At 30.8% G+C, this 26,506-nt stretch overlaps 2 protein-coding genes and 1 long non-coding RNA gene across 8 annotated transcripts in view; 2 read left to right on the forward strand and 1 right to left on the reverse strand.

Moving 5' to 3' along the window:
- The window catches only part of LOC139516583 (zinc finger CCCH domain-containing protein 14-like), a 38,174-nt gene extending 35,271 nt beyond the window's left edge, over positions 1–2,903 (forward strand). For all 6 annotated transcript variants that reach the window (XM_071306771.1, XM_071306767.1, XM_071306769.1 and 3 more), the window contains one exon: positions 1,853–2,903. In XM_071306771.1, the coding sequence (XP_071162872.1) occupies positions 1,853–1,919 (67 nt within the window). In that variant the 3' untranslated portion in view covers positions 1,920–2,903. The remainder of the gene's footprint in view (positions 1–1,852) is intronic.
- Positions 2,904–5,529: 2,626 nt separating this feature from the next.
- Positions 5,530–20,385, reverse strand: LOC139516585 (phospholipase B1, membrane-associated-like). Its single transcript, XM_071306775.1, has 13 exons — positions 19,991–20,385; positions 18,470–18,579; positions 17,357–17,408; positions 15,484–15,542; positions 14,622–14,689; positions 14,027–14,070; positions 13,301–13,409; positions 11,906–12,041; positions 10,745–10,902; positions 8,914–9,088; positions 8,512–8,610; positions 7,055–7,120; positions 5,530–6,494 (listed from the first exon to the last, which is right to left on the reverse strand). The coding sequence occupies exons 1-13, from the start codon at positions 20,043–20,045 to the stop codon at positions 6,219–6,221; spliced, it is 1,407 nt and encodes a 468-aa protein (XP_071162876.1). The 5' UTR covers positions 20,046–20,385; the 3' UTR covers positions 5,530–6,218.
- A 3,610-nt stretch (positions 20,386–23,995) lies between these two features.
- On the forward strand, positions 23,996–26,243 carry LOC139516586 (uncharacterized). Its single transcript, XR_011662985.1, has 3 exons — positions 23,996–24,093; positions 24,400–25,076; positions 25,409–26,243. It is a non-coding gene; the product is annotated as an uncharacterized lncRNA (long non-coding RNA).
- The last annotated feature ends 263 nt before the right edge of the window (positions 26,244–26,506 follow it).

The raw sequence follows: 26,506 nt of genomic DNA on the forward strand, positions 1-26,506 counted from the left end.
CATATGTTTTTATTTACTTTATTTTGCTCTTTCAGTAAATAAGCTGAGGTAGACAATTTTTCACTAATAATATTTGACTGTCTTTGTCCTTGTTTAAAATTTCAGTTGAATCTGTTTGCTTCTGTTAATTTGCATGGAGCAGATTATATTTAGATAGTGTACGAGTTCAGTTATTGTTGGTTTTTTCCCACAAATTTTACAGTTGAATGCATGCCAAACCTAATTGATTTTAACTTTACCAGTAGAAATATTTTTTTGTTTATTACATAAATATAGGATATAATATTTTTCTGTTTGTTTGTTTATTCAAATATTTGTTTATGCAAAATAGCATGCATGTTTGTTATGATATGATCTTTCTAATTTTAATGCCAAATTAGAGATTTACCCCATTTTCACGGTCAACTGAACATAGAAAATTAAAGTGGGGATGGGGCATCCGTGACCTAGGGACACTTTCTTGTTACATTATGATTTGATTTGAGTTGAATACAGAAAATGTAGTGACTGTTATGAATTATCAACCTTAAGCCTTCAAACCTTTTTGATATTAACCTACAGATGTCAACATCACATTTGGTGAAGTTTACAGATATATCTTACAGATTGCACACATTTTTAGCTAATTTTAATAAAATTATTTCTTTTGATTACTCTTATTTATTACAGTGGATGTTGGTCAGATTTGTGAAATATAATTTGAATTTTTTTGCTTTGCTGCACTAACTTCAAGCTTATTAATTTGTTTAGTTTATAATTGTCACTGAAAGTAACAATCATGATTATTTGCACACATTCTCATGGGGTATTATGGGAAGCAATTTGTAATGTTTTCTGATTATGATGAATGATGATGTTGTTAAAAAATTTATTTGAAATATGTAGCATGTTGTGATTTCTTTATCATATTCATATCACTGGCAAGTTATGATGAAAGTGTTTGTTATTTTATGGTATAGTACCTTATTAGGGGGCATTTTGTTTTTCAGTCTGTGTGTCTATTGTCTATTTGTCCATACCATATCGGATTAAATATTTGGTTTCAGATAATTTACCACAAAGTTGTGGTCACATCAGCGAAAAACTTCGTACACATTTCCATCATGGGGATCTTTTTTTTTAGTATATACATTTATTTATGGCAAATTAAGGTTTTGACCATCTTTTGTGGTTCACTGAACATAGAAATGTGACAAGATGCATGTCCTATGAACACATATCATGGATAAATTTTATTTATGATAAAACATATATGCTTTCTACAGTTTTAATGTATTCAGGTTATTATACTGCAGTTTAATTGAATTCCAAGATTACACAAGAAGTCCTACTACTTTGATTCATCACTGATATTTGTTTGATTTAATAAAATTTTCCATATTTTTTATTAATTCTCCACCATGTTTCATATTTGAATATTGACTATAAAAGCTGTGGCTTCAAATAGTATTCAAAGGGACTGACTGTTTACCAGCAGGGGAACAAACCAAGTGATAGTAATATAAATAGTATGATACTCATATCAGAGAATACAGTATTTGATTCTAAGATATCTTTTATTACAAAAGAACAACACAACATAATCTTTAAAGTTTAAACCAGTGTTCTTCAGCTCTGATTGTAATGATTGCAAAAGAGGGTATGAAATTTTACTAGTAAAATGTTACTTCAGAAATCTGTTTAATAAAATTTAAGTCAATTTTTATGCTTGGGGAATTACAACTTTAGTTACCTTATAAGACTCCAATATATTTTATCTGCTGAAAAATACAAGTAACAGATTTGAAATTCTTTCTGAATCAAAAAAAAAAAAACCAAAATAGAAATTTTATATTAGCCTTTCTCTTTTCAGTGCCAGAAAGGCAGATTTCAGAACAACAAAGACTTTAACAACAACTACAGTTATTAAACCATCATGATGAAGATAGAAAGCTATTACATGGAATTACTTCAGCACTTGGTGCTATACATTGTGATGTAGTAAATCTAGTCAGCATCATGTGACTGCTTATGAATTTTGCATTGGACAATGTTATCAGGACAATGGTTGTATCATTTGAATGACAAAAGTATGATTTGTGGAGACATGGGCAATTGGTTACATTTTATGTGGAATTGAAGTGAAAAAAAATGACCATGTTCTACCTTGGTAGTTGGCATTATTCTGTAAATTGGAAATCTTTGAAATGAAATGCCATTCTGTAATTGATGAAATTCTATAATTAATGGTTATTATATATAAATTTATTCTGCATTAAAAGTAGGCAGTTTCCTAAGATCCTTGTTTGACCAAACACTGATAATTTCCCTTATATTCTGACTCACAAATTTGTGTCAAAAATATTCAATTTTTTCCCTTTTTGAAAGAAGAACTCTAATTTATGCAATTAAATCTTTACACAATTTGAAATTCCTCACAGTTAAAATTTTGCACATATATATCAATTATCAATATACAAAAAATACCTCATGTTGCAATCTTTCAATTTTTAGTCCAAATATGGCCCTTGGCACATTGCTTCCATTAGATATAAGGGTAGAAAGGGGAAGTGTATTTGTTTTTGTTTTTTATTAATGTTTTGTTAACTTATAAAGTGAGGAAAAAACACTTTTATCTTTGTTTAATGTTTAAGTTTTTTACTTAGTAAGACAGAGTTTCGTCATAGTAAAGAAGTTTTAGGTTAACTTTTGATTTACAGTAACATTGTTTTTATAAGCTAGAAAAAAAACTTTTGTTATTATTGTTAATTGTAAAAATATTGTGATAAAAATTGTGTAATCTGTTATTATCATGCAAATGTAACCTGCTACTTAGCAGTTGGATATTGTTAGAGATACAATCAATTTCAAATGTTTTTGTTTAACAAAAACTAACAGTTGGAATAAAAGGTTTAAAAAGTAAACAGATACCTTGTTGAGTTTAGATTTGTGCATTATGCACAAATATGGGATATTTCAAATGTTACAGAATGTTTGTTCATTAACAAACATATTGAAATTGGTACCAGCAGAACTCTTGTCAATTATACACACTACACAAAACCTGGAGAATTTTAAGTGTATTGTATTATTTTCATGTGACAGGATGTTTTATATATATTTATTCCTTGTCATCTATGCTGTCCTAGATTCATATATTAATGGCATATATCAAACAACAGAATCTGTTATATAACAAATGTGTGGAATCTTGTACATTCAATGTACGAGGATTTCAGTTAACTCTAGTTGAATTTGCAAAAGCAAATTAAAAAGTAAAATCACAATCCGAGGGAAATTTAAAAAGAAAAGTCCTTAATCAAATGGCAAATTCAAAAGCTCAAATACATCAAACAAAAAGAGATATCCCTAATAAAAACACTGGTTAAAGGGGCACTAGCTACAAGATATATAAAAAATCAAAAATATTTTTTTTTTGCTCGATCAATTATGAAATGCAAATAGTGAATGATAATTTGCTTTAGCAGCCAGTATGGTATTTATTATGAATAATTAACTTGCAAGTAAATAATTCGACCTCATTGACTCTGTATTCATGTGAACTTCAATTTAACCCCTTAGCTTGAGATGGATATCATGTGAATTGTATGTGTAAAGTTATTTAAAGGAAAGGAATGTCAACATTGAAAGTGAAACAAAGGTAAATCATTTAATTCACTGGTTCAGTCCACATAAAATCTGCCTATACAGGTAAAAACGTAATAAACATTTATTTTTCATCAATAATATGAAATAAAAATAGACTTAGAATAATCCAACAGAACAAGTTTTCTTAATCTTTTTATACATATATTTATGGTTACATTGCTTATATGGTCATTGGAATGTCTTTAGGGTCAACACGATAATTAATTAGATGGTGCTTAGCCTAAACATAGCTACATATTTTCATGTCTGTTCCCTGTTAATTGTTTACTAGTATTTTAGACTTTAAATAGTTTGGATAAATGTTTTACATTGTTATAAATCAAATATGAGAATTTGATTAAAATCGGTGATTATGAATTTGATAGCTAGTGCCCCTTTAATTACCATATTAATTCTAAATTTAGGCAACAGTATTTTAGTGATGTTCATGAATTGAATAGGATGATAAAAATTAGAATACTGTTATTCAGTTACCAATATCAAACATATTCAAACCTAATCCATCGACATGTATTCATTGATGAAAACTTATCTAAATGCTACAAGACAAATACTGTATATACATGCTTTAGGTTGCATGTATACTGAAGCATATTGTTCATTTCTTTCATTGATGGCAAGAAAACTTTGACCAAAAAATTCAAACAATCAGCAAAGAGGAAGTGGCCTAGAAATATGAACACTATTGATCCAATTATGGACCAGATAGAAATAGATATAAAGATTGCTTACACGCTACAACTCATCGTTATCAAGCTGTGAAACAAATTTAAAATTGATCTCCATACAAGCCATGAAAATTTCTACAAAAAGGAACATTAAAGGAAAGCGCTTCGGACGAATGAAATTTTATAAAATGTTTACATTATTTACAAAACTGATCATGATTCCCGATGGCATCATCAGTTATATACTCAGTACTTGACATGATTTATGACAAAACTTTCATAAAAAAAAAGGCAACAGTATTATACTGCTTTTCGAAATTCATAAATCGATTGAGAGAAAAAAAACTCAGGGTTGCAAACCAAAACCGAGGGAAGCATAAACTATAAGAGGAAAACAACGAAACAACAGAAAAGAAACGCCAAAGTGCAACAAAAAACAAATGACAGACGTGCTACACACACAGAAACGAACTACCTAGTACCAGTATAAGATAACAACTGCCATTTTCCTGACTTGGTACAGGACATTTTTAGAAAATATGGTGAGTTGAACCTGGTTTTGTGGCTAGCCAAACCTCGTGATTTTATTGCAATGTAAAATATGACACTAAAATGACACATTACATGCAAAGACTATATTACAAATAAATGCAAGAACATTCATAACTATCCGTTATAAAAAAAAGATATGAAGAAACTAAGGGTTCAATCCCTCAGGCAAAGTCGAACTATGACGAATTTTGGCTTTTGGTTTTAGGTATGTTATGGTCATATACTACAAATGTTTGGTTATTTATATAATCTTAGCTTTAAAATATTACGCATGTTGCTACCTGATGAAGCTGAACCAAGAAAAGTGCTTCAGAAACATAAGTTTATTAAGAGTTATTTTCATTTTTTTTAATAATACTTGCTGAAACACAACTCATCATTATCAAGCTGCAGGTCAAATATAAAACCATTCTCTTCAATAGAAGCCAAGAAAACGTCAGACTTCTACTCAAAGACGGACGGATTGAACCCAGCAGTTACTGGACCTGCTGTCGTCATAGGCGACGAAGCTAGAAATGGTTCTACTGAACAAGTAAAGGTGGTAACGTTAAATAATCACATTCCAAGATTAAATGTTTGGTTAAAAGAGGTTAACCATGAAGTAATGTTCTTGTCAGCAAATGTTAATGGTCTTCCGTATCTTAAATGAACAGAATAAATATTGTGTACAATTTTATTTAATCTTTTTTAATTGAACATTCTAAATACAAAAATACAAATTATATACAAACAATAAATTACCGGAATAACAATAATCTCATGAGTCTTGACAATGACAAAATAAAAATGTTTTTTTTATATATATATTAACACCTACTGGCATGTATAAAAATATGTCTTTCACTACGAAATATAAACAAAAGAAGATGTGGTAACCGGTCTGTTTAACCATTGGTATGCAAAACGTGATGTGTCCTCTTGTATTTACTATTCATAATACATAAATTAAAGAATATTGGTTATTGCTACTTTTCAACTAAACTTAGTGATTTTAAAAACAAATTTATGAATCAAAGAAAGATTTCTTGGGTAAATAACTAAATCAAATATAATTATTTGAAATAGACAAAAAAAAGTATGTTCGTCAAGATGCAGTGCGCTCTATCATCAAACAGATCTTTCGTGCATTTCTAAATATTGTTTTAAAACTGGAGATGTGTGAAATTATGTTCTAAATTTAGAGCACTGAATCATTTCCATAAGAAAGATCATTGAAATAAAATAATTAATTTTTTTCTTTAAGGTCTACAACAATTGGATATTTCGATAATGCTTAAATGAGAAAAAATATTTTCACATAACACAACCTTAATGCTGTTTTATTTTAGCACCATAATAATCAATATCTGTTTATACTTCCGTGTAATTAGGAGATGATCCGTGTAGTAGTTGATATCTCTCTACACTATTCTGTTTTCGTTTTTGTTTCAGGTAATAAACTGAAAGTGAAACTACAATCATAATGCACAAAGCACCTATAACAATCCCGGCAACTGATGTGCTACTAAATTGATGAGTTCTAGCATTTGCATCTGGCTGTCTGTTTTCTTGTCTGGTCTGTTGACGATAAGAACCAACTCCTTCTACTCGTTTACTATTTTTCTTTGTATAAAAATATGGTTCTTCCTGAAGCAAGAGAAAAAACGAATTCACCACTTTTTAAGGATTTCCAAATTACCTTCGTAAGATGACAAAAATCGCAATACCTTTATAATTACCGTAGTTGAAATTTGAATTACTGAATATGTTAAAAGTAAAAAAAAACAAATATACCGAAAATTCAAAACGGCAAGTCCCTTATCAAATTTATGAGTTGGCACATGCATTTCCTTGTGAAGAAAAAAATAGGTTAAAGCTTGTTTTATAGGTAGCTGAACCTCTCAATCATACTCGTGGCCATGGAGGCTTGGGGGGTTCGGACGAACCCTCACCCTCAAAACAAATAAGTACTTTTTAAAGTCAACGTTCTGTTCGAATTGGGACTGTTAAAGTCCAGTTCGCATATCCAAATACTACCCCCTTTTTTTTCTCCCTTTGAAAAAATCCTGGCTACGGGCCTATCTATTGTACGGCAATCACATAACTTCAAACTTGAACAGGACTAGTATGTGGCAATTGATGAACGATACCATAATATCTTTATTTTCATAGTGTCAACATTATAATTATGAGATTAATACACTTACAGTATCAGGACATTCTGATGGTTCTCCTGGTCTCCAGTATGTTCTCTTTTGACCTACTGGTTCAATCTTGTTTTTAAAAAAAGAAGAAAAGATGGAATACATACAAGATAGCAGAATCAAAATATCAGATAGAAGGAAAATCTTTAGAAATTAATTTAGTTTATTTTTTGTGCCCATTTCAGATACTCAAATCAAACGAACAAAATATGGTTAAAATACTACTAGTATTTAAGAAATAAACAGTAATCTATAGGTCTTCATTTCTATGTCATTTGGTCTCGGGTGGAACGTTGTCTGATTGGCAACCACACCACAATTTCTTACTTTTTTTCTTACAGAGTACTTAACTGTAGAGAAGTTTTGGTTAAGTATCAACTGTTCATATATCCTTACTATGTTGCTACTTAAACGTTTCAGGTATGTTTCTAATCAATATCAAACTTAGCTGAATATGCTCGCTACCCTGTTATATCAAATAAACTGTATATGAATCAATAACAACTCTACATAAACATGTATTGAAAAAACAAAATATCGAATTCTAAAGAAAATACAAAGGGAAAGTCCATGAATAATAGCAATAGTAGTATATCGCTGTTTAATAGTCATAAATCGAGTTAACTAAAAACAAATCCAGGTCATAAACCAAAACCGAGAGAAACACATCAACTATAAAAGGAAAACAACAGAACAACAGTAACACTGAACACTTACAAAAGCAAACAACAACATACATGGAAACAGACTTCAAACCCTGAATAAACAAGACGCTCAGTTATATCTACCAACGATACGACTAGAAAACAATATTCCCCCACTTCGAGAAGTCATTTACGAAAACAATTGGCTTAACCAAGCTTCATGACTAGCTTACCATCAAAGAGTGTTTGGTCTTGACTATATTCTTATAAAATTTAATTCAGTGAATATTCATTTAAAATTATCAAAATATATATTCAATATTGCGAAAAACCTTAAATAAAGACAACAGTAGTACACTGCTGTTCAATAGTCATAAATCGATTCAACTGAAACAAATCCGGGTCACAAACCAAACCTGAGGTAAATACATCACTCATAAAAGGCAAACAACGGAACAACAGAAACAATGAACTGCTAGCTATAAAAACAAACGCGCCACCATAAAAAGAAACGGACTATTTGCTAACATCTGACATATTCCTGACTTTGTTCATTACATTTTAAGAAAAATGGAGGGTTGAACCTGGAAATATGGCTAGCAAAACCTCTCGCTTGTTGCGATGTTACAAATACCGCAAAACTGGCAACATAACGTGACAGATACAAATGAATGCATGAAAACACAAGAATAAGGTGCATGTATCGGAATGTTTATGTTAACAGTATTGGTGTAGATATTACACTTTGTCAAACAATCTTACTTGCTTTAATGGAATCAAAATAAGCAGAAGTAATCTAAATGTAATAGGTCTTACCATGTTATCCCAAAGTGCACTAGCTGCAACTTCTTGCCCAAGCTCACTAAAGTGAAAACAATCCGGTGCAAAGTAATCCAAATCAGTAGAATTGTCATCCTGAAAAAAGAAACATAGATACTTCATTAGATAACGTATAACAAAGCATTTGACAAAAAAATCTTTAGAAAACATTAAGTTTACTTTATATTGGTTTGATTATTATAATTATTGTTATGTCCCTGTTAGTCATATAACTGTTCACTTCATGTTCCTAATTAAGGAAATTGGTACTATTTCACGAAAAGCTCCTAGAAAGTACACAATTTACAAAGTGATTTACTTAAACTAAACATAAGTACGGCAATCAAAATCATAATCCCCATATCTTTGTTGAGTTTATATGACTTTGTCAATACTTACATTTACTGGTATTTTTGTTTCAGAAAGGAATGGTTGATTGACCACAGTGAAATCATCTCTGGTATCATAACGTCCAGAGTCTACCAAATCCTCTAAACCATTCTGGTATTGAATAACTAAAGCTTTCAGTTCATCTTTATTATCTCCAGGAAAAGCACCACATCTACATGTAAAGCTGGAGAAAATAAAAAATGTAAGTTGGATAATTTTTGTTAAAAAATAATGAATTACGTTTGCATCCCCTTCTGACCAATTTTACAATTGACATGAAAAGTAAAATCACAAACATACTGGACTCTAAAGAAAACCAAAACGGAAAGTCCGTTATCAAATGGCAAAGTCAAAAGCTCAAATACATCAAAAGGACGAATAACAACTGTCATATTCCTGACTTGGTACATACATCATTTTTTTATTTTAGCCTATTAAGTTGATCCATAAGGTCAGATTTTCACTTTTACAAAATGAAAGTTATTAGTGACTTACTACATAACGTAACATGTGTATTTAAGTATCATGAGATGGAATAGAAAAATAATAAAAGCACTAAAGTTCCAGTTAATATTTAATTAGAGGCAGCAATAGTTTACCAATGTAAAAATTCTGTATACAAAATATCCAAATGAAGGTAAAGAAAAACACGAGGATATCCAATAAACTCAAAAACGGAGCGTATTCTTCTGTGTCCTCTTTGTGTTTTTCTTATTGTTATAATCCGAATTGTTTGTATATTTATGTTCTCAATTTCTGTAATTCGAAAATTAATCGATGAGCCTTAAGGAAAACAAGAATGTGTCCAAATTACACAGATGCCCCACTCGCATTATCATTTTCCATGTTCAATGGACCGTGAAATTGGGTAAAAAATCTAATTTGGCCTTAGAAGTAAAAAGATCAGCCAGACGGGAACATGTGTACTAAGTTTCAAGTTGATTGGACTTTAACTTCTTTGAAAACTACCTTGACCAAAAACGTTAACCTGAAACTCACACTTTTAATTTCTATGTTCAGTGGACCATGAAAATGGGGTCAAAAGATTAATTTTGTTTTAAAATAAGAAAGATCATATCATACTTTGGCCTTAAAAGTAAAAAGATCAACCAGAAGGGAACATGTGTACTAAGTTTCAAGTTGATTGGACTTTAACTTCTTTGAAAACTACCTTGACCAAAAACGTTAACCTGAAACTCACACTTTTAATTTCTATGTTCAGTGGACCATGAAAATGGGGTCAAAAGATTAATTTTGTTTTAAAATAAGAAAGATCATATCATACTTTGGCCTTAAAAGTAAAAAGATCAACCAGAAGGGAACATGTGTACTAAGTTTCAAGTTGATTGGAACTTCTTTGAAAACTACCTTGACCAAAAACGTTAACCTGAAACTCACACTTTTAATTTCTATGTTCAGTGGACCATGAAAATGGGGTCAAAAGATTAATTTTGTTTTAAAATAAGAAAGATCATATCATACTTTGGCCTTAAAAGTAAAAAGATCAACCAGAAGGGAACATGTGTACTAAGTTTCAAGTTGATTGGACTTTAGCTTCTTCAAAAACTACCTTGACCAAAAACATTAACCTGAAATTGGACGGACGGACGAAGAGACGCACAGACGGAAGGACGCACAGACCAGAAAACCTAATGCCCCTCTACTACCGTAGGTGGGGCATAAAAATCTATGCTGCGATAGTGCATACTAGATATTGCATATATTTTTATATTTCTATTACTAATTGTGCGCAATTATGACCAGTTCTGTAATATCAAACAGACATTTCTTTTCCTTCTTTTACCTCAATACCCTCATTTATTCTTCCAGACATACTTACTAATGAAGTGTATCACAAACCAAGTTTTCATTTAGTAATGGTACATTGCCAATATCTAAAACTTCCACCACATTAACAAAAGCTTTCGGTACCTCTTTGTGGAAGATATCCAATGCCTCTGTGATGTATCCAATATATTTTTCTACTGTATATTCTGGCTGCAGAATTAAAGTCAAAATAAAAAAAATCAAATAATGAGCAAATAACGAGAGTCAGACAGCTCAGTTTAAGCAGGTGATCGGTGGGTTGTGTTGTCCGATTAAAGATTTCTCTGTACTATTTTTTTTTAAATTAATTTTAATCATGTATTCGTCCGTCTTTAATCGTTTGATATTATTACAGCCAATCATTGATACAGTATTTCTATATTAAGAACTTTAAAACTGAATGGCAGTTTAAAAAAAAATGCATAGTATGGTAAAGTCAACTATTAAAATTCACAGAGATAATGTATTGTAGCAATCCTCGTTATTTAGATTTGTTTATTAATATTCAGACATTAATTCATCTTGGGTCGTGAGATTTAATTATGAATATTCAAGCATAAATCTATCTTGGGTCGTGAAACTGTAACAGGTATCTTTATTAAATATTATGCTAGCAGAACAGAACCATGTCATTTAAAGCTCGTTATCGTCCTATGTATGGTAAAATGTTTAATGGAAGATAGATGGTTCACATAGGCAATTGCCAAACATACACGCCTCCTTCTTATATTGTTACGGTTAAATTAATATGTTGTTAACTTTGTACTAAAAATAATAAATTAATTTAACAACCATGCAAATGTGTTGCTTATTTTTTGTTTATGTTCCTTTGTCATCAGATTCTAGCATCAAGGTCCCGCCTTCTTTTGTTTATATAGGTCTTTATGTATTTCAAAATTTGCTGTATACTAAATTTTGAGGCACTCCTGGTTCTTAATTTTTTTTTATCAGAAATGTGCATCTAATAATTCATTAAAAAGTCATGTTAATCTTATAATAATTGTAAGATGTTATAGATGTGTCTAGAAAATATGATGATCTATTAGACAAATGCAGTTTTTACATTTTTACATATTTTAGTGGAAAATATTGACATAAGCCTAGAAATTTTTATCATTCTTGTTCATCAATAGAGATAAATAAATATCCACTTCTTATCGTTTAGACTGCCTACCCTGTCCCCACAATAGTCACACAGATCATTTCCACCAATGAACATAGTTATAACTTTCCAGTCATTCACAAAATCAACTCCTTCTTTACCAGATTTCATTCTATCTACTAGTAATCTTGCTTGGAATGGCATGTTTCTAAAATGATATATAAATGTCTTACGAATTTTCTACTTCTGAATCAGTGCAGTGAATTCTGACCTCATTTCCGAGTTGCTTCTGATTTCCCATATTACACATAAATTTTACTTCACCAAAATGAACGACTGTGTAAGATAAATTACAATTTTTAAATCTCTGGATACAAGCCTTATTTTTTACAGTGATTTTAAAAATAAATATTTTTAGAAGTTGCCAAAATATGAGGAAGAGTGTAATCATTGTAATCAGTTCTAGATCGTCTTGATTGGCTAACTGGAATACTTTCTGAGCAAATGTTTTGTTATTATTGCAAAATGTTTGGGAGAATAAAATATAGTTTATTTTCTGTTTATTTCAAACTCAAAATTTTTCATATTTAGTACTTGTTTACACAAAATGTAAAGCATGAATAGAAAGATCCTTTATAACAGGATCATCTTATTCTGGTAAAAGTATATATGTTTTCAAACTTTTTGGAATAATTCATACTTGCAAAAGTATGAACTTTTCGAAACACTAAGGATTTTCTTTTCCAAGGCATAGATTACCTTATCCGTATATTTCCCTCGGTTTTAGTTTGTTACCCCGATTTTGTTTTTTGTCCATGGATTTATGAGTTTTGAACAGCGGTATACTACTGTTGCCTTTATTTTTGGTACAACTTTTGGGGGAATTTTAGGTGCTAAATGCTCTTTAACTTTACACTTGTTTTGCTTTCTAACTTTTTTATCAGAGCAACTCCGATGAGTCTCATGTAGACGAACCGCGCATCTGTAGTATTGAGTTATAAGTCTAGTACCCTCGATAACTATATAATAAGTAACCAACTCTACCAAAAATTAACAAAACCTTTTAGAACTTCATTTTGAAAGACGTCCCATGTCTTTATGGTATATCCTTGATATTTATAAAAAATATATGTTCTAAATAGATTAATTTACAAATTTCTGTTCATCAAACAGCAACAGAAAAGCCAAAAGTACAGAACATTTTTAAAAGCGAAAATGCCAAATATATGCAACAGTAGTTTATCGATGACAGTTATAGTTAGTTTACAGTTGTTCTGAAATTGTCAGGTGATGTTCCTTGTTTTTTGTTAGTTTAATCGGGTTTTGATGTCAAACATTTTCAAATAAAATGGTATGGCAGTTTCACAGTGAACAGCTACTTGATTATTTAATTCTAATAAAAATTCTTCGAATATATTCTGAACTGGCATTACTTTTCTATTTCTTCTCGATATAGAGTGAACTAACCTGGCCTCATTCCCTGGATCTGCCACGTTCAAATGAGCATTCTCACTTTCAAAATCACCACTTCCAACAGAAAATCCAACCAGATTTGGATTATATCGTTTCAACATATCTAAATAATAACAAAAAAGCATAGACATTGTCAGAATGTTTTCTTACTTTGATTTAAGTGTTTCCTTTTGATAATTGGTCAATATGAAGATGCCCAGACTCGTTTATCTTATCCTTTTAAAATGTCTTTTTTCTTATTTTCACTGTAGTCGTGGTCATCTTGTGTATTTCTTATGGCATAATTCAGTTGTATCGTTAAGTCAAATCAATTGTATTATTAAGTCATGGTTTAGCCTACAAAAGTTTATCAAAATCATTTTATTTTTCTTTGCAAGATCTTAGACCATAACCTTGTATGAAACATCGTTAGTTTTATTCCTTTTACTGCACTGTTCTATTTCTTTAAATGTATTATTTGTTAATATTTACACATTTGAATTTCCTTTTAATCTAGTTAATAAATATGTACAATTCGCATGTGCCAATCTTGATATGTATTACTGTAGTCAGTTCAAGGTATTCATTTGTATTAAGTATTATATAAAGTTATATACCATATTCTGTTGATTTGTGTGATGTTGTGTTGTAATTTTGAGTTCGTTTTTTTTGTGGGGAAAGGGGGGTGGTAAAAAATGCCTTAAAAATGTCGATTTTAATTTGATATTTATTAAATCTTACTTGCAAGTGTTATATGTTCATCAACATTGCCATCGCCACCAACACTGAAATAAACAACTGTTTCTTACTGATATAATTTCTTAAAACTTGCCATGCACAATTTTAATCCTGGTATCTATGATAAGTAATTTGTATTATATATAGGTTGATTGTAACTGCCACTTTCTGTTTTCATCAATACAATTTTCTGATACCAACATTTAATACCATCAAGCTACAATTGGTAAATATAATTTCTGTCGTTATATATGACACATCATGTTTTACAATGGCAAAGTTTTAATCTTTTGAAAGTTCATTATGCATCCAGCATATGACTTTATTTTTGATTTTTATAGCAAAGAAGACGTTTCGTACGAAGTGCAAAGGAATCAGCGTCATATTTTTTTGGTTCAAAATTTACAAATGCTTATAAGTACAAACGATCTAGCAGCGTCACGTGTTTGTTTTGTAGGAAAAATAAGCTGCACATATTCCCTTCATATCTGTGACATTCTGTATCCCTCTCGAAATCACATATCTATAACAATTCTATAAAACCCAAAACTTTATATACAATAGATATTTGATCAATAGATCGGATTTCAAATGTTACCTCCAGGAAAGTCCCCTGTCCTGCCTCAGTAGTCCAATGGGTGTTTTTGCTGTAATACCAGTTCCAGCCTGGAATGAAATATAGAACGAATACTTATATAATTTGGCAGATTTTGAAAATACAGAGTATACACTGTCGTCTTAAAAACGTCTTGAGATTAAACATATTAACATGACTATCTTTATTATTAGACCAATCTTGCCAGCACTCTTATCCAGATTGTAAAATGGCATATATAGGCGTTTTTCGTGTGCAGTTAGTTTTCTATCTTAGAAGCCTACACAAATGCTCGTAATGAATAAATTTAGGATTTAAACAGATAGAAACTGCATGAACTTTCACGTTCAAAGAGATTTTTTCATCAATTAAACCCTTTTTTAGATTACTAAATGGGCGAATTTCACCCTGACATAAGAAATTATTTGTTTTGCGTAACGGTATTTGTTAAACTTTGTGATGCACAACAACGGCAAAGGTTTGTCCTTGCGTATATATACTAACTTTTAATCAAAAATAATTTGCAACACATAGGTTAACTGGGCTAAAATAAATAAAACTCAGAAAAAAACGCACTCAGAGGAAATTCAAAAGGGAAAGCCCTAATCAAATGGCAAAATCAAAAGCTCAAAAACATCAAACGAATTGTTAACAACTGTCATATTCCTGACTAAGTACAGGCATTTTGTTATGTAAAAAATTGTGGATTAAACTAAGAAAAATATAGATTATCACACCCATCAACAATGCTGTGACAACTGCGGACAAACATGTTATATGTTCTAAATATGAATTGGACAGCTTACAAGAGTCAACACCGGATATCTCGTCAAAACAATGGTATTTTTATTAATATTTAACTTACTGTAATTGAATCGCCAATGGCAGCTACCACGCTGATGTCAGCTGGTGTCAATTCATGAACTGAAAAAAGAAAAATAAAGCATAGAGTAATTCATTGAATATTATTCTCAAAACGAGATTTCCTAGTATTTGCTGCAAATATTTTCCTCTTTTCCTTTTACGACAATATAAATTGCTGGAATCTCATGTCAGTATTTTTCTGGTCTCATGAAAACTAAATGATACTAAACCAAGACCTATGGAACAATAACAAGATACAAAACTGAGTGTAATTAATGAAACAGCGCCACGATACTAGTTTTCTGAATTATCATCTCAACCAAAATAAAATTAACATCTAGTACTATCTTGTCTAACGTTGTTGCCCTTGATTTTCAGGTTCACTCAATAAAGTCGCTTCATGTTTGCTCCATTTGAATTTTACTAACACATTTGTTTGGTCGACTGGAAAAAGACAGGAATTCAAAGAAGATAAATATTTAAAATACCATTGACTTTTAAGTACAGTATATGTCTGTTTTTCCTTTTTTCCATTTTCCATTGGTAGATCGATACTAGAATTAACTGTCCGGTAACATGTTGGACACTAAAAACTGACATCATTTTGTTGTATGCTAAACTTATTAAACATTTTTCGACATAGCATCATGATAATACAGTATTTTTATTCAAAGTATTCTGCATTTCAAGTTTTTGATTTTCAAATATTTTGTCCTCGACCGTCATTATCGAAATGCTGATTTTGTATAGAACAGACTAGAGAGCAACAATTATTTAAAAACCAAATTATGACCATTCTCAAATTTAACGATAAAGTTGAAATTCATTAACGGCCTAAGGAGAACATTGTCCTTTGTACCGTTGATGGTATTAGTTAAATTAGTACCATTAAATGTAATTGGTTTTTACATACTCAATACCACTACAGGTGATGCATTAGTCACGACGGAACCCGTCTCATAATATAAACTGGGATTTGGTTTTTCAAGTACATATTGATGGTCTAAATATGCATCGGTTGTAGTAAAGTATTTAAAATTACTGAATAATGTAATTAAAAAGTAAAAATAGAAGTGTTTTTAATGGTTACTAATATCTATACACTATCTGGCCTTTGAGATAGTCCTGTGTATATTGATAGTATTCTTATCTACATAATCAGTTAAATAGATACATATTTGCACACCGGGTACATGCATCTTTTATCTAGAGCATCATAGCTTCGACTTTGTAACCATTCTAACGCATAACTTAAAAATATATATATAATTGTGTTGTTTACATGATGACACGATGTCAAGTATAATGCACTCGTCTGTTTCAACCGCCTCGGCAGTCTCGTGAAACCGTATTCGCCAGCTTGGTAATAGGGTAGTGGTTTAATCCTTGGTATAGTCAAGACTCGAAAATTGATATTTTCATCGAACCGCTAAGCACGAGGCATTTATAAGTAGTGAAACCAAAGATTTATCGGTTTGGTTTATCGATTTGTCTGGTGACTATGGTTAGTGTGACATGTCTTACTGCATTTTGTTACTGTGTACTCTCCACGTTAAAATCTGACTCGGCTTATTCAAGTTCTCTTTATGCAAAGCAGGGTTGATATCATTCGTCCTGGTAAATATTTAACATTACTAGTCGACGTTAAAAACCAATCCATTCATTTACCATTTGATTCCAATTTTGAATAAGCACAAATATCACCGCTTAACACATATATCTAGCTTCTCAACAAACACCACTGTTCACAAGTGAGGAAATAAAGTAACACATATTTCTTTTCAAACGAAAAGGAATTTTAAAAAGACCCAAACAATAGTGAAACATATTAAAGAATGCAGAGTCATGAACAATCTGTGTAGAAATTGTATTACCATTTGTTGCGTTCTTGTTTAATCTAAATCCTTCGCATGGAAACTGGACGCTCTGAAATTCACAATATGATAAAATAATTGATTAAAAACAATTTTCATTAAAATAAAATGTTTACAAGTCTTCAAGAACTTTGGAGACTGTTGTCACCTGAATATCGCACTGAAATGAATCAGAGATTATTATTTAAAAAAAAACACCAAAAAACCCAAACATTCTAATTTTATAATCTGATTTCAATATCAGAAAAACTTATTTCATATTTTCGCTATGGAATCTTTTGCTGTCTTCACTATTTATTTGTTATGTGAGATTTATGATAAACGTGTTATTTCTTAACTTCTTATTTTCGATTATCCCACATATCCTTAAGCGTTTACATTTCTCATTTGATATGACTTGCCAAAATATTTGATCAAAATCGTGTTTTTTACAAAACGAGATATCCTCTGCAATAATTTACATGCACATCCTATAAGTTGTATTGGTTTTTGTTTGAAATAAACTATTAATTTAATATTCCAAAAATAATCCTTGCAAAAATCGTTAGAAATCAAACTTCACTGGTTATACGGTCGACACAACGTACATGTGATCATTAGAAACTGACATGCATACAAAGCGGGTACAATGGAAAATAACAGAATATTAATTAGGGGAAGGAGTGATATTTTGTAACAGGCCATCTATCAATCCTTTGGACATTTTGTAATGGTGTCACTTTAACGTATAGAGACGTGAAAGTATGCTTTAGTTGCACCTTTCCGAAAGAACGTAACTTCGTATTTATACATCACACAAAACCAATAGCCGCTTTTAACATGGATTTAATAGACGGAATGCAGAAATCCAGGGATAACCATGTAAAGTTCTATGATCCATTTAAACCCTGGAATTTAAGTTCTCTCTCTCGTTTTCTTAATACTCTTTTGTGCCATTGGCTTCTAGGCCATCTAAACATTTTGAGTTTTGTGACGGTTGGACCTGATGACGGTGATACAGAAAAACACGTGCTTGTGTACTGAACTTGGAATTTTCAATAGTTGACAGCATATTAAATACTTCAGCTTGTCAGTAAAAACAGTACACCATAGAAGAATTTAACGTAATTTTACCTTTGATTTTGCTTTGTTGAATTTTTTAATATGCTGATCGAATAGTTTCAAAAATGTTTGGTTTCTGGATTGTTCTTCCAAGAAATGTTTGTATTCTTTAAACTTCAAAGCTGAAAAAGAATAGCTGACATAAGTATTGTGGTGAACATTATAGTATGTTTGTATTCGTTTATTCTGGGACTATTCGGTCTAGTCCGTTAAAGATATGACTGTTACTTGTATCAGTCTCTATTGGAGCATGCAATAAAGAAAAAAAGGATGTTCAATTTGATTGTAATTTTTTTTTTAAATTCGGGAGGGGGAGGGGCTACTTAATACTTCAGATATGTTACCATTACCATCTAAACATAATTCAATGTCCGGTATCTTCAATTATTCGTCGCTGTATTATGTTCCACTTCACAAACGCTATCGAAAATATTGGATTGTAATTTTAGTAATTTAGCAAGTTTATAAAGTAAAATTCTAAACTTTTAAATGGTTATTAGTTTTATATATTTGTTTTAAATTGATTTTTGAACATTGCCGTTTTCTTCGATAGTCATAGTCTTTATTGTATGAAGGAAATAGTGTTTAAATAATTGAAAGTTATGTGCCTAATATAATAAAGTTGCATTAATAGAAAGGAAACACAGAAAAATACAGATTTTGGATATAAGTGTTTTAAATGAACAATGATTTCAAAACAAACTCATTAGGATATTATTTAGTTTCTGACTTAGTAGTGGAAACGCAAAGGATATAGCACTATGTTGCCTTTGAATTTGAAATTATTTTGTATAGAATTCTCGATAGAACGCCTGACCAGTTGCATCATTTCTTTTGCATCTATATACATATTACATTAAAAGCTTTTTTTTAAATCCAAATGGACAACTTTTTATTTACATGTACAAAATTTTAAAAGTAATTGTTAGAATTTTTTTGCTCTAGTATCATGTGTATACAACCTGGATAACGTTACGACACACTCGATATAACAAAATTAACGGTACCAATTTTCTTGCACCAGATGCGCATTTCGACATAATACATAAATAAAAACCTGATAAATAAAGATTATTAATTTTTCAAAATGTACAGGCTTCATAGGAATAAAATTGTAACAAGAGTGTAAAATAATTAACTTTCATATAAAAAATATGCATATGAAAGTATATATATGCAAAAATGTGTATTATAAAAAAAATTGTTCAATATTTTCATTTAATATGTATATGGATAAACTATCATGGTCTGTGAGATTAAATTGTTAAATGATTTATGTCTTTCTTCAAACCATTATTTATATTGTGTAGTACATGGACTAAACAATTTGGTAAGATTAATATAAACCTGTTTAAATCGGCGTCACAGTGACCACACTATATAAACGATGACCTTTAAAAAGTATTAAATTTATAAACATCTCAAGTGAAAAATATTTATTTACGCATGTCTCGTAATCCAGCTTAAATATCACTTCATAAAGTATTTGCGCTAAAATACATATTAAAGAGGTAAAGTTGAACTATTACTTACCATTTACTGTGGTGAAAACCAAAATAAAACAGCAGAAGTACCGCAAAGGCTCCATCCCCCCTTATTTATCTGTTAACCAATATGATACACAAATAAATGCAAGTTTTGTTTATACAATCTAATCACATGATCACAGTTATAAATAAAGGTCACGAGATGATATTGATAACGTTAATGTCCTGGTGAATGAGCTGATATATCACATATATAATCAACAACTGAACTAACTACGAGAAGACTTTTTAAATGTATACTTTTTAAGACGTTTTCCAGGTCACTTTGGCACATTGACATAGTGCTATCGATCCATGACACACTAACCAACATTCTATTAATATAACATTATTTATTGAATGTAAACATTCTTAATGTTAGGGCTTATTGTAAACATTGTCAATTTTAACCTTTTCAATGTATTCATAAACGTCATTTTTTATGAATGTCGCTGTACTTTTCCTCTGCAGTCATGGTATGACGTACACATCTCTATATGTGTAGATAATGATTACAGTTCTTACTGAAAAACGATGGAAAATATATTTATATTTAGACGGCTATATATATAGTATATTATATCAGCTTCTCGGCAAGCCTCGCGCTTTAAATGATAAAATATAACTGTCTCGAGTGGAGAAATATCGTAATACACTTGTTGCAGTGTGAGAATCTATATTTCTTTATGTGTAATTTTTTAAATACTATTTTATTGTTAAAACAAGAAAAAAAAATCATTAATCTAATCATTTACACATTGCAAGATATCCTTATTCAAAAATAGTTAAAAAAATAAATAAAAAGAATTAAAAAAATCGGTAATTTCAAACACGATAATAAGACCAAAGATGGACTTTGATGGAGAATTTATAATTTCCTTTTTTTTGCCACGTGCACTTGAACGTTTTAAGAGTTGTAATGTCAAGAACTTCTGGTGAAGAAAATAAACAAATAAGAACTAAAACATCGTCATATTGAGAAGATCTCGTGAAACAGCCCAAGTGCAAAAAAGATATACTTTAACTTCTTTCATATTTCGTCATCCGCTAGTGTAACATTACATTAGAACTAAAAAAAAATCAATAACTGTAATTTTCTTAAATGTTTGAGAGATTATGCACTTAAGAAAGGATGCATACATACATTTTTCTAATATAGTACAGACTGATACAATTTACTAATTGTGATATGGACGTAGAGTTGTCTCATTGGCGCTCCTACCACATATACCTATGTCTATGGTTAGTATAATCTGGATTAAGTTCTTTTCCGTCTTTTTAAACCAGTAAGATTCCTGTTCAGTTAATCAATAAAGGAATTGACGCAATCAACTTCAGTAACGTTCTATATCAAAAGGCGGTAACATCCAAAATTCCACATAATTTTCATAATCAGTGTTCCTATTGTATTCTAAAGTTACACTTAAACCATTGCACCCTAAGTATTTAACTATAATTTTGAGGATTCAATAGTTTATTTTTAAAAAAAAGTCTCACCACATGCATACAAGTATTAACACAATATAATATCAAGTACGCAATATAAAATTTAGAATGCATGTGCCATTCTCAAAAGAACTATGAGAGACTGCTATATACAATTATAAAACAATAGAATTAAAACATAGTTTTGTTATTTACACAAAACATAAAAGTGCAATATCACCATGCACATCCAGACCAAGGATAAAACCTGATACATGTACATTATAAAAATAACTGATTTTTAATAGTATAAGATACTATTTCGTCTTATATAAGCAAGCAAATAAGGAACTAGATAAATAACAAAACATGGAAAACTATCTGATATGTTGTTCTTGCCTTATTTATAGCCCCTCTGGCCATGTTATTACTGGGGATCAACACATAATCAACATGAACATCTCCGAAAGGAGATACCGTATCTTATGGTCCTATGTTTAGAGAACCCCAACTCATCAATTGGAACTTTAACTGTTAAATAATTCGAATTGAAAAACTGTGAGTAATCGACCATAGTAATCTTTAAGACACAAATAAGCTGTGAAATGTTACATTGACGTGGCTCTGTACTTACACATCCCGTCATTGTGTTATTGTGCTATGGTTATTTTTTGTATTCTTGTATTTCATATTTGCTGTACTTTGTCTATATGCATTTTTCTGGGGTTTTTTGTTACACATTTGTTTGATTTTATAGTAATTAAGAGTGTACCCCTATTTTTGACATTTTTACCTATTATGTCTGTTTGTTTTGTTTACTATTCGTTGACAATATAATGTAAATCAATATTTATGCGACCGTAATTCAAGTGAAAGGTTTAGCTATCTCTGAAACCAGGTTCAATCCACCATTTTCTACATAAGAACATGTCTTTAGCAAGTGAGGAATATGACACTTGTTATCCATTCGTTTGACGTGTTTGAGCTTTTGATTTTGCTATTTGATAAGGAACTTTCTGTTTTGAATTTTCCATGAAGTTTAGTATTTTTGTAATTTTACTTCTGACTGGAAGAAGTATAATAAACTCATAGATACCAGGACTAAATTTATTATATATGCCAGACGCGCGTTGAGTCTACAAAAGACTCATCAGTGACGCTCGAATCCAAAAGAATTTAAAAAGGCCAAATAAAGTATGTGAATGCTCACTTAAACCTTTTTTTAAGTCGATGAATATAGTCATACCGACTAAGCTATATAAAATCGTAATTAATTGTTCCTCCCTTATGCATTATCTTGCAACTGTATCGTTCAGTTTGATAGGCCATTTTACTTGGCCAATCTACAAACATGTTCATTGATCTCTGGTCCTTTGGGTATTCTCACTAATATAAGAAAATGATATAGGTAGAAGAAAACACAGTTGACGCATGCGCATAGAGATCCATATTCAGCAGTCCAACATGGCAAGAGGCAGTCTGGTCAGTGTCAGTGTGGCAAACCCCAATTTGCATGTTGTCAAGTAGTCTAAACCAGCCGTGAGGAAATCCGAATACTACAGAAGTATCCACATTAAAAGAGAGATGGAAGATTTCAAAGGGTATTCAAACTTATAAGGCGATAACAAAATGACAGCACCATGAAAAAAAAGAAACACAACCAAAAGACAGTCTTCAAAGAACAACATAGAAAGCTGAAGACTGATCAATACGAGCCATATCAACAACCGGAGTGAATTTGTGTGCTCTGGTAGGGCTAGCTGATCTTGCTCCACATAGTCACCAAACATGTTTAACTGTGTATTGATCTTAAAGTCTATAGAACGGTTTCATACATTTTAATGAACATTGGACTATTTAAAGAGTGTTTAATGCATATTTTGATAAACCACCAAAACAAATATGACCAAAAGCATTTTAGATGGAACAGGACAGTAGAATGCAAAAACCTCAGATAATGCATTATACATTATAATATTATGTCGTTGTTCTCCTCTTATATTTTATGCGTTTCCCTCGGTTTTAGTTTGTTACCCCGATTTTGTTTTTTGTCCATGGATTTATGAGTTTTGAACAGCTGTATACTACTGTTGTCTTTATACATTGAATCTGTGATTTTGTCAAATTAAGCAGCCAAAATTATGTACATTTTTCATGAACTATTGTTATATTTTCTGAGTTTTTTTTTAAAATAGAATAAATTTCATCAAATGCAAATCAAAAGCAGAATGTATATGGGTAATTACGTTTTCATAAAAAGAAAGCAAGCTACAATAAAGAAATAAGAAAATGCCGGACCCAAAATACACTTTCATATTTCATAGGAACATTTAATCTTCCGAACAAATACTTCCCCTATTTTATGCTCCAACCTAACATACGTCTGCGGGCAGCAAAGAGATATGGTTTCCAGATAAATAATTAAAAAATGATATAAGAAGAAATTAAAGATTTCACAGCCCCAAACAGTTTTGGAAGTATGCATTCATATTGTCATCTAGCATTATGTTATTGCTTGGTTTAAAGGACTAAAATTTGTAATCATTTAAATCGAATGGTAATTTATATATACATAAATTTAATCCATGAAACGCTTCAGTAAATGTGAATCAGGAAGTTCAGTTAAACCGGAAGTTCCCATTTAGTACGAATATGTGTGCACTTGCTTCTGTACGATGGAAACAGGTAAGCTTCTTGGAGGGAGTAAAAGATAGTACATAAGATTACATGTTATATAGAGTCTGTATCGGGATTTGTAAAAAATCAACACTTAATTTAAGCAGTTCTCTTGGGTAATATATACACATAAAACATATAGAAGAGGTAACTAACAAGAATGCAAACCTCCCAAGGAAAAATTATAAACAAAACTGAATCAAATTCGCTTAAAAATGGTTGAAAAATAACACATACAGCTTTTAAAAGAGTACTAATACACTTCCTGTTTATGATGCAATACAAATAGCTTTTATACCCATTGAACTTTTACAGGGTATCTAGATTTTGGAGCGAGCAGTAGAATGGAATAAACGGATGGAAAATTAATTCAAATATGGATATATCGTTAATACCAGAAGTTTTTATTATTGTTTTAACTTCGATTGTAATTGTCGCGCTGGTGCCACTATGTTTGTCCGCACAACACAAATATTCAGTAATTTTTATCAGCATTATTATTGTTGAATATATATTTGAAGTGCTTCGTGTTTTATATTTTGTTAAATTTTACTGGAACAAAGCAGATTTGTTGTTGTTTGTTTTTCCTCTCAGATCCATGCCTTCAATTTCAATGACTTGTTCCGTACTGCTTGGCACAATTATCTTGTCATCCGTTTCATTCAAAAAATTGTCAGTAAAAGTTTTGTGTTCCATCTACGTCCTTATATCGCTAATATTAATCATAATATGGAACAATTTCTTGGCAACCTGCTTGATTGTTGATCACCCTGGTCAAACCAAAAGAACCTACTGTGACCATTACCTGATAAATTCAGATACATTTGACTACTACAAATGCCTCATTGATTATGGACGACCTAATACAGGTTTCTATTGCTTTGAGGATTGGGCACCTTGGACCAGTGGTTATTTTCTGGAATATTTGCTTTTGAGTGTCCCGTCTTTTGCAGTACTATACGATAAACTATTCAAGATGTTACGATTTTCTGGTAAGTAAAGTTTGTACGAAAATAAAAAAAATATACCTGCTTTTAAAATCATCTTTAACAAAAGTAATGACACAACTTTATAGATTTTAAGAAATTTGCAAAAAATAGACAGAAAGAACAACACTTTTACTATTTCCGAAAGTGTGCCTATGAAAAAAAAATTAATCGAATAACTTAAGTTGCCCTGAAAAAAACCGATATATAAACACTCATCAAAGATACAATGATTATGATTATGTAAAAATTGCAAAATTTATAAACCCTTTACATTTTGACAGATGAATAATAAACTATATAAACATACCCTTTTATCTCCTTTTTTTGTATTTCAGAACTGAAGAATTGTAATGAAACTTGTTCCATCTGCTGTTTCAACATTTCACTGTATAACCATACAATGGCGCTGGCCCTTTTTATAATTTGGTGCGTGAGACCGACTTTTTATTTGTTTGTTGCACCAGGGTACTTTTCGTCTTTCTGCATTGACCTAATTATTATGATATCGTCAGCGGTTTTTTTTATACTAGCATTGATTTACATTCTTAAATTCTATCTTTTTCATAAATTTGTCTTTAATGTTGATAATGACAGTGAATGTAATGTTGTCCTTACAGAATGTATGTATGGGAAACAAAAAGACAAATCCAAACATTGTGAGCAAAATGAATGTTAATAAAAAAAAAAAGATCTTTCCTTAGGGTAACAAGAATACAATGTCTTTTTTTTATTTTCTGTTTCGTCAAAAACATGGCTGCCATGGCTAAAAATAGAACAAACAGGTAATCTGCAGTTTTTGGCTAATATCTCAAAATCTAAGCATTATTTTACTTTTCAATCGGATCTCGACCACTTACTTGCAACTCGGAAGTAAACTCAATGTTTGATTCCAGGAATAACCCGAACTGGAAGTGGAGTTAAAATTAACGTTAACGCTTGGTCGAAGTGTTATATAAATGCTCGTACTTTAAAACGATGAATTTAGTCACCCTGACTAAGATATATATATATAAAATCATAATGATTGTTTCATTCCATTTTGCATAATTTGAATTGGACCTTGTAGTTTGATAGGCCGATTCAACATGGCCAATCTACAAACATCTACAATCTCCTATGGTCCTTTGAATATTCTCATTAAGAAAATGTTGGGTAGAATAAACCTTAATTGGCATATAATATACAGCAGTCGTGCTTGGTAAGAGGACAGCAACATCAGTCTTTTTTTCAACGGACTGTCTGGTCATTGTCAGTTGTAAGTTAATCAGTGGGGGGAATCATAATTTGCATGTTTTCAACCTGCCGTGGGGAAACCGAGTACAACAGAAATAGCCATATTAAAGAGAGGTTGTATATATCATAAGGGTATTAAAACTCAGAGGGCGATAAAAAAATCTGACTGCGACACGTCAAAAATGAAACACAGATATAAA

Source organism: Mytilus edulis, chromosome 3 (genome assembly GCF_963676685.1).
Source record: "Mytilus edulis chromosome 3, xbMytEdul2.2, whole genome shotgun sequence".
In the NCBI taxonomy this organism is placed as follows: Eukaryota; Metazoa; Mollusca; class Bivalvia; order Mytilida; family Mytilidae; genus Mytilus; species Mytilus edulis.

Bases quoted from the DNA above. Each gene is read 5' to 3' on its own strand.
- LOC139516585 (XM_071306775.1), bottom strand. From the start codon at position 20,045: ATGGAGCCTTTGCGGTACTTCTGCTGTTTTATTTTGGTTTTCACCACA. The intron at 15,543-17,356 runs GTAATACAATTT...TTCTTTTTTCAG, and splicing joins AAACAAGAACGCAACAAATG to TTCATGAATTGACACCAGCT. The intron at 13,410-14,026 runs GTAAGATTTAAT...GTTATTATTTAG, and splicing joins TGAACATATAACACTTGCAA to ATATGTTGAAACGATATAAT.